At 35.3% G+C, this 9,547-nt stretch overlaps 1 protein-coding gene across 1 annotated transcript; it reads left to right on the top strand.

Annotated features, from left to right (window-relative positions):
- Positions 1 to 2,050: 2,050 nt before the first annotated feature.
- LOC135683703 (endoplasmic reticulum resident protein 29) lies at positions 2,051 to 7,422 on the top strand. The gene is made up of 4 exons (XM_065199036.2): positions 2,051 to 2,305; positions 2,560 to 2,698; positions 4,331 to 4,501; positions 7,067 to 7,422. The coding sequence occupies exons 1-4, from the start codon at positions 2,198 to 2,200 to the stop codon at positions 7,387 to 7,389; spliced, it is 741 nt and encodes a 246-aa protein (XP_065055108.1). The 5' UTR covers positions 2,051 to 2,197; the 3' UTR covers positions 7,390 to 7,422.
- Positions 7,423 to 9,547: the final 2,125 nt, after the last annotated feature.

Genomic DNA, 9,547 nt, shown 5'->3' with positions numbered 1-9,547 from the left:
ATATCTTTGTTTAGTTACAATTATAGGGTATGAAATAGCAACTGGCGCAAGAGTGAAGCATGCCTTTGTTGTGCCACTAAGCAAAAAGATTGGCCTTAAAAAGTGGTCTAAGCCCCCCATGAGATACAAAAAGATTGGCCTGCGATTTCTGGTATATTACGTGGAATTCACTCAAATTCAAATTGTTAATTTTTTAGCAAATTTTATGAAGATTATAAATTTTTAATTTTGGTTGATTTTATCTCAAGTATGTTTTGTTGGCAGCCTCAAACTCCAGTAATGCTTTTCCTCCATAGCCAGGGGTGCTTTTAAGAAAGTTGTAAACAAACCAGGCAAAATTGGCAAGCTCTGATTGGCTAAAAGAAAATTATAAACAAAGCATCTAATTGGACGAAAACGAAATTCTGCCTTGCTAGTTCTGCTTACTTGTTGGGATACATTTCTTTTGTCTTGTTGGAATCCAATTTTTACAAAGCTTCACAAAGTTTCATAGCAAGATTTGCTGTCATCGGAAAAAAATTAAACCTTTAATTTGTTCGAAACCTTGGACACAGAATCTAATCTCTATTCTGTGCCTTGGACAAATCATTGACAAATAGAAGAAAGAGCAGTTGTCCGAGAACTGATCCCTGAAAGGGCCCTTGCAGTGTTCTGGATCCTTCCCCAACATAGTGGTATTCGATAAACAATACGAAATATATCAAAACAAAACTCAAATGCTGAATTTCTCTGAGTAATTTTCACAAGCATAGTATTTCATCAAGCCCGTAGCCAGGTCAGTGAAGTTAGGGTGGCAGACTCCCAATGTCCAATGCAGGCAAGGTTTAAAGTGAAGTGTTTGTAAGCAGGGGTGTAGAGCAAGGGGGGCTCAGGGGGCTGAGCTCCCCTTGTTGATGCCGAAAATTGGCAAATCTCTAATTTTGCTATTGTTTTTCGCAACATTTTGGGCAAGAGCCCCCCTTGTTATTTTGATAGCACTACACCACTGTTTGTAAGATGGGGGTGGGGTGGGTGTGTTTAATGAAAAGCAACAAGCAAAAAAGGCTAAGGTTGTAAGATTATCCGGTATATAACAACGAAAGAACACCTCAATACTCCATTTCGTATTCTCACGCATAACATGACATAACAAACCGGGCGCATGCCCAACATAACATAAATACGAGGCTAATAACGTCACAGAGGTAACGTGAAAAACGTGAAAAGAAACGTTTTTTCAGAAATTGACTTAACTTAACTTCCATTAAACTAAATAACTTTCAAAAATTAGGTCTCTCTTCAAGATCTTACTCCAAAATGTCAGGGATGCAGGGTTGCATTTCCTCTCTGTTTTCATGGAATGTGGATGAGGGGAATCTACCCTTAATAATGCACGTGTTGACTCCGCCTCAATCACGTGCACCTATTTTTTAAATACATTTACCGAGAAAACTCCACAACCATCTACAAGTATTGGTCCTCAGTCAAGTCTTTACATCATTACTGAAAGTCTTGTCTCTTTGCTTTAACTACAGACGGTGCTGTGACACGATTTTCACAGGACGATTGAAGCTGCTTCACAATTATGTTTATTGGCTTTAGAATTTCCATCAGCATGCACTTTGCAAAAATGAACTGATGCAGTAATATTTCAGCCAAGCGACGGTCATCGCTTCTTAAACTTGATTTTGAGAAAATTTTCAAATTTTTCCCGTGAAGTTTTTTGTTTAGCATCGGAAAAATATTTCAATTTGTTAAGCACCAAGCACTATATTAAGTCCTACATTGGAAATAAGAGATTCCGATATAAAAAAAGTTCCTTCTGTCAGTGTTAGCTTGACGCAGAATGCCATAGCAATCCAATAAAAACGACGAAAAAACCCCATTGAAAATTTAAAGACAAATTTCTCGGGGTGGCAAACAGCTGGCATTCTTATGTTCCAGGGGTGGCATTGTCACCCCATGCCACCCCTTGGCTACGGGCCTGTATTTCATGCCTATGCCGCCAATGCTGCCATATTTCTCTTACTTCACCGCGCGAATTTGAAAATGAGACTCGCTCCAGGCTTCCTATTTAATTAACATCATTGTGACTTGTGACAGCCTGTCACTGACAGGTAGCATTTTTCTCTTTAATCATTTAAAAGTTAGTAAGGTCACGAACACAACCGAAAGTTCAGAGTTCTTTTTGTTGGCAGCAATCATTCCAAAGGATGAAATGATGGCTTTTATCACCAAAGCAATTTATTTCCTTGTTGTACTTTGCACGGCCGTCTTATCAGAACACAAAGGAATTCTGTCTCTTGACAGTGTCACATTTGATAAGGTACAACTAGGTAGATTTTATAATTAATATTGCTAGTTATATTTAAAATTACAGTTTATAATGTAGGCCAAGTAATTAATGTTATTATCGTTAGATATATGAATTTATCGTTCATTTAAAGGCACCCTTATATCATATTTTCGTCATTGAGACAATTTTAATGAACGGGCAATTTCATATGAAAATTTTTAAGATGATAACAATGGAGATTAAATATTCAGGTTGTGTACCAACACTGAGACAATATTTTTCAGATCATAGAGATTTCTAAAGCAACATTGGTAAAGTTTGATAAAAAATACGCGTATGGAGAAAAAGAGGACAGTTTCAAAAAATTTGCTGACAAGGTTTCCTCTCATCCAGACCTTTTAGTTGCTGAAGTTGGTGCAACTGGTAAGATGTATTTAATTTCATTGAGCACATTTTTTGTATTAATTTTTGTTTTATTTTTCTGTGTTTCACTGTACCTTACAACATTTGTTATACTGCCCAAACGGCCCCTAGAAATATGAAAGAAAAAAATGTAAACAAAGAAGCTAGAAGATCTATTCAGGGCCTACATCACGAATTTGAAGGTGGGGTGGGGGCGGAGGGCCAAGGCTTTTTCCCTTTTACTGCAGTTTGAAACTACACGCTTTGCAAAAAAGTGCAGGGGGCATGGCCCCTCTGGTGGTATGGGCCCTGCTATTACAATTGAAATTATGAACAAATAAATAGGTATGTAGTATATGCTAGGAAGCATTGTCAGTATATGTCGAGATATCATTTGTTTTCTTTGTTCTGAATTCAAGTAGGGTAAAAGCCATAGTAGCAAAAATTTTTGTCGTAACAACAACATGTAGTTGAGAGAAAAAGGGATAAAATGAAAAGCCCTGTATGCCATTGCAAAAAATTAGCTATTAATGATCTATTTGTTCTGTTTTTATTAATTGTCAGTGCATTGTGTTGTTCCTTATTTTCTTCATTTGTTTTGAAGGCCTACTCTTCCCTCTAGAGGTTTACTTTTTTCTGTTTGAGTTTAATTACTTGAAGAATCTGGATAGTTTTGCTGTTTCTCACTTTTTGTTCAGTTTATATTTTAATTTAAAGCCAAGCTGTAACTGTAACTTTTGTTTTAACTAGTCTTTGTAATACAGTACTGTTTAGTTGTCGAAAAGATTTGCTTTTTAAAACTCTCCTCTCTTTATTTGTCCTTTTCAAAATGCTTCTGGCTAATGTTGCTTACAGGCCTTTTTTGAGATAAATTTTCAATAAGGGCAGCAAACTGCAAGTGTGGATAAGTTTACAAGGCCTGAGGGGGATATTAGGTTATCAACAACCTGCGAGTGCTGAAACATTGTTTTTCTAAACATGTGATTACCCCCAATTTTCAAACATACTTTTTGATGCAAATGATCAAGCAATAATGCTTTGTTTTCATTAGCAACTTGACCTCTTATTAAGAAATACCACAATTTGTAGGAAGAAACTTTTTCTTAAATGTGCTTCCTGTCTCTTGCTAGCAAGACGTTTTTGTCAAGGTTGTCAAAAGGCTGTTCAATAATTTGATGAGGGCCTTGGGGAGGACAAGGGCTATCATTGCAAGAAACTAAAATACCTTGTTACTTATTACTAAGCCCTCATTGTAGCTATGATCTTGGAAAAAAGCTGACAAGACTTTTGAGACTTTTTTAAAAACCGAAAATCAAGAATCTTATATTTATTGGGTGGTAGCCTGCCCTGCTAGTGTCAATTTTGGATTATATTGTTACAGAATAAAGGATATGCATGCAAGCTTAACCACTCTCATCAATAATTATAGATTTCTGGGCAGATGTAATCACCTTTTTTCTGTGCAGGAGGATTTTAGGGCATATTTCTTGCTAAAAACTTTTCAGCTCTTTATTATTTATCATGTCTTTTTCCTTTCTGCATTCTTGCTGGTTTTTAAAGACTTTGTAACCTCCAAGGTTTTTCATATTCTGCTGCAGTTTCATTACATTTTTTAAGATCAACAAGGCACACATAGTCATTTTAATTTTTCAGATTGGGGAGAGAAAGAAAATCAAGATCTTATGGAACGATTTGGTATCAAATCACAGAATTATCCATCATTCAAATTGTTTCAGAAAGGAAAAGACCCAATCAGCTTCTCAGGGGAAGTTACTGAACATGATTTGTTAAAATTCACAGCAGATCAAACTGGGTTTTGGTTTGGTATGTCAAAATTTGTTTATCTGCAATATATCGTAAATTACTGTGTTGATCACATTGATATATTCTATCTTTGATATTTTGATGCGAAAAGTGTGATTTTGTTCAAAAAATGTGGTTTGGCAATCGACATTGGAATCACACTCACTGATTATTCAACTTTGATTGAATGTTGACTAGAGCCCATTTTATATCTTCTGATTGCCTTTTAGCTTTGCCCTTGCCCTCTCCTCTCATAAATATGCTGAATACATTTGGGTCACAAATGGAAACACCACTACTCAAATATTTAAGACGTGTTATTCAACTTTGCAAGATTTTTGGGTTAATTTAGTCTTTCCTTAGGGTTAAGGTTAAGTTGGGTTAAGTTAGTCAATAAATATTGATTCATTACGAAATTTTGGCTTGGCCAAGTTACCATGAATATCTGACGTTAGCAGTCCTTTTGATAGTCACAAAGAATGAAAGACGAGCTGTTTCTCTGCTTTTGTCAATGCTGCTTGCATTATATTCATATTTGCATTACCAAATAGCATGCATTTTTTCATATGGTTCCATTTTATCTTCATAAGGTCCCTTACTTGGCATCTTAAGAGACTTTGATAATCAATACAATACGATACCATCAGTAGCGCAGCCAGGGTAGCAATAGCAAGTTGAGCAATGGGAAAAAGGCGGTCCACATCCTTTTAAATGCTAGAAAACACCCTTTTTTGCCATAGGAGGGAAGGGGCGTCCACATCGCTACGCTACTGGAAACGATACAGTATGGGTTATGAGCTAATGTAGGCCGAAACCTTTCAAATGTGCTTGTGCCATTAAAATTTGCAGTAGTTGTATTATCAGTTTTTGAACGAGCTTACATAGGTGGCATCTATCACATACTGAGGCAAGTGATTCCAGACATCCACCACGTGCTGTGAGAAGAAGTTTGATCTTCCTTTTTTCAATGTTCAGACTATGCTCTCTTAAAAAAAATTTCCATGCAGTCAAGGTGAACAATTTTTTATGGTCTACATTTTCTTTCCTTGTCACCTGTTCTAAGTCGACTTATTTCAATCTAAGTCTCTGCAGCTTCAGCTCATATGGGAAATTTTTCAATCCTCTAACCAGAGGTGGAAAAAGTATCGGAACCTGGGAACGTAGTTCCCAGAAATTTTTCTAGATGAAAATGTTAGCAGAAAGTTTCACAGAAAATTTTTGTAAGTAAATATAAGAAAAGAAAATATAAAAATCTTGTGACATAGGTTAAGTCAAATAAGCAGATGATACACCAACTAAGTATAGAGATATAGGCACAAACAGAAAGTTTATTTGTCTACCCCCTAAATCTTGCAGAAAGTTTTGAGTCAGATTCTTAGGTTCCCAGAAAGAAAAAAAAATTTTCCACCTCTGCCTCTAACCACCTTTTGTGGCTCTCCTTTGAACTTTTTCTAGACAACTTATGTTTTTCTTGTATTTTTGGTTCCACGCTCCAGATGTGGGGAAATATTTAAATTTGATTTATAACCGAATTGTGCAGCATGAGAGATTTATATAACTTATCTTACTGCTTTCTGATTGAATTTCTGTGGTAACCTCAGGTTTTAAAACGTCGGTGTTATAACCCCCTCCCCCTCCCCACCTCCCTTTATCAAGGGCTATGTTTTCCTTCGACTTTGAGCCGAAGGAACATCGATTTTAACAGTGCTTATTCTTGGCATTGTCCTTCAGTTGGACTTCGATCTGATAACGATTTAAAGGGTCGTGCATTTCAACCTTTCATTTAAATGGGGCATGTTTTCCAGCCGCTGTTCTTTTTCGCTAAACCTACAGCTCGAAACACAAAAGTGCAAAATGCATTGGTCCATTTTTTACATAAGATTGCTGTAACTTGCTCTATCAAATATGGTTTCTCCTCCCCTTAAGGAGCTATAGGCTATTTTTTGTCCACAATTTATACCCCTTTGATGATTACAATACATTTGAAGACTACCATTCTCTTTCGGATAAACAAGACTTGCTATAAATGAACAAGGCTCAATAGCTGCTCTTCTCTTATTTCTCTTCACCTTCGATGTCGCAGAAGTCATGGATTATGTAAACATTTTAAACATGCAGACGATAGTATTTTGTATTTTTCTGTAAAAAATTGACCCAGTTCCTCTTAAAATCCACGTTCAGTTTGTTTAAAACCTTTGTAGTCAATGCATCAGTTCTGTCAAAGTACGGTAGCTCGTTTAAGGCCAAACAATACCAACGTTTGCATCCAATTGTTAGCTTGTTCAATCTTTATTCAGCAATTTTCAAAATTTACTTTAAAATATTCAGAAAATTTGTTTTTTATTCATTGGCGAGGGGTTGTAAGGTTATTTCTCCCAAGGGTTTTGAGGATCAAAGGAACAAATTCGCCAGGTTTAAGGATTGTCTAGGGAACATTCAAGAAACATCGTTAGAAAAGGGGAAAATTTTTAAGGGGACACGAGAACAGACTCCCCTGTAGGCCCTGATTGGCAGGATATGGATTTGCCTTTTTTAAATAGTAACGTCTCTTAGCTGCTTCCATTAATCTAAAATTTCACCTTGCAGGATTACCAGGAACGATAAAAGAGCTAGACACATTAGCGCAACAGTTTCTGAAGTCAGACATTGATGAATATGATTCTATAATCACTGAGGCAGAAAGAATCACTGAAGCCCAAAAAGAAAAGAAAAAAATGGAGACCTCAAGAAAATACATAAGTATTATGAAGAAAATTAAATCAAAAGGGTTAGACTACATTAAAGAAGAAAGTGAAAGAATTCAGAAAATGATAAAGGAGAAAATGACAGAAAAAAAGAAAAAGTCCTTTGAAATAAAACTCAATATCTTAGAATCGTTTGAATTTGCTGTTGGTAAGGATGAGCTTTAGTGTAATATTTTATAGATAAGACTGAGATTCTGCTTCTCGCTTTTCTTTTTCGAAAGGCAGTAGTTAAATATAAGTGGCTTTAGCCATCTGTAAATAAATATTAGTCAATATATAAGCGTGTGAACGGAATCAAACTCACTGGTCAATTCTTGATTGAAAAATGGCCTAGGCATCTTTAGTATCATTGAATACCTTTAACATAAGTGTATGAGCATTGTTGTACAATTCATTCCAGAATTTTTAAAATTATAGTTGACTTTTACAAATTTGTTTGTTATGAAGCACAGACAATTTCGATTCGTGTAATTTGTTCATGAATCAATGTATTAAATGTCATGAAGTTGATTATCGAAAGTCTTCGCGCGCATAACCAAGTCCTCAAAGCTATTTTTTATATTATATGCGATAAGTTAATTTGTTTTAAAAAGTAAATAATTTTAATATATATATATCAATCGAAACATTTGCAATGAAACATTTATAAAAGTATTTCATAACGACAAACGACAAACGTAATGACAAACGTAAAATACAACTTTCCTGCTCAAGGGAGGCTTCGTTATAAATGGAATTATCAAGACAGCCAACATTCGGTTTTTTCAACCCCAGTATTTAAGCAGATATGTAAATGTTCCACTAAATATAGTTTTCATTGTTATTTTGATGTTGGTAGATTGCTGCTACATTTGAATAGAATTTGAAAAAAATTCATAAAAAGAAATATTTTTCGAGATTTTGACATGACGTTTGAATAAGTTATTTCGTTGTTCCGGTTTTCTGTCTTTTGGAAGCGTTCAGAAAGGTACATCCGTTCTTTTCATCGGCTGATGTGCGTATACGAGAAAACATGTTCAACTTGCAACGTTCAGACTTTCTGGCAACACCAATCATATTCACAAATATTTGTTTTAACATTGGAAATTGTTTAATCACTTGACCTCAACGCTGTTTCTGCCAAAAAGGTTTTCAAAATAGAACCGGGTTTTTGCTCTATTTTAAATGTGTTTGTTAGCTTCACAGGATCTCACCTCTCAGAATTAAACTTCAGTGTCGTGAAAACAAATTTCATAACACAGGGTTGTGTTCTAGGTCTATGCTATTTATCATTTTATATTGGCCGATCAATACGCAAAGTCTGTTTCGCTCGCTGCGGCAGCCATTTTAGGAAAATACAATCTTTCTGAGAACTAGATATTGCAAACGTTACTTTCTGTTTTAAATCTCATTACTTTCAAACGAGCAAGAAAATTTCATAATTCTCTCCATGCGGCTAACAATTGATACAAACCTTGAGGTCTATTGAGCGACCTGCAGATAGTTTCAGCTATTGATTATAAACATTAATTGACTTGAAACTTTTCAAACTGGACATTCAATAAAATGTTAGGCAGTTAACTTCATGAAAATAGAGAGACAGCCATATAGCTACTACTGAGAGATCCACTTTGTTCGAACAAACAAAAAGCCACTTTTCATAAAAAACAAGGTTAATAATGATGAAACTTTGAACAGCCCAATGCGACCTTTAATGGGTTTTGAATTTGTCACGTCATGTTTGATACATAAAAGTGCAAAGCATATAAAACAACATAGATATGACACTAATCTTGACTCGTGGCACAACCCCACCACCTTGCACCAATAAAAATCCACCAAGGATTCATTAAAATTATTGACCATATCAACAACCAAGACAGTTTCACAGATTTTATTTCCCTTTTCTTTAAATAAACCCATTCATTTAGAGCCTGAAAATCTGTTTGTTTTTACACAATTATTATAAATGATTCTATTATGACAATTTTCTATGATGACCATTAGTAATAGTACATCTAAGTTTACGCATGAGATTTTGATTTATCTGAAAGATCCTAGCCTTGTCCTGGAACTTAGTCAGATTTTTTGCTGGATCCGCCCATGCTTTAGCTATTCAATTTGGCAAAATAGTTTTAGAAATAGTGAGTCCTAGAGCCACAGTGATGTACTCTCTACTACAGACATTATTGCTATGTCACCATGCTCATTATCATTTCAAAAGCATATAGCTTTGCTCAGATCAAACAAGAGTCTTTAAAGCTTAAATAATTTATATATTTCTTAAGGCCTTCTAACATAACTAAACCTTCCTGTTAAAGAAGACTAGAAAAAAACAACAGTG

Source organism: Rhopilema esculentum, chromosome 7 (genome assembly GCF_057945365.1).
Source record: "Rhopilema esculentum isolate cy_ngs chromosome 7, ASM5794536v1, whole genome shotgun sequence".
NCBI lineage: Eukaryota > Metazoa > Cnidaria > Scyphozoa > Rhizostomeae > Rhizostomatidae > Rhopilema > Rhopilema esculentum.
Note: the sequence above shows the minus strand (reverse complement) of the source record. Positions and strands in the feature narration are given on the sequence as shown.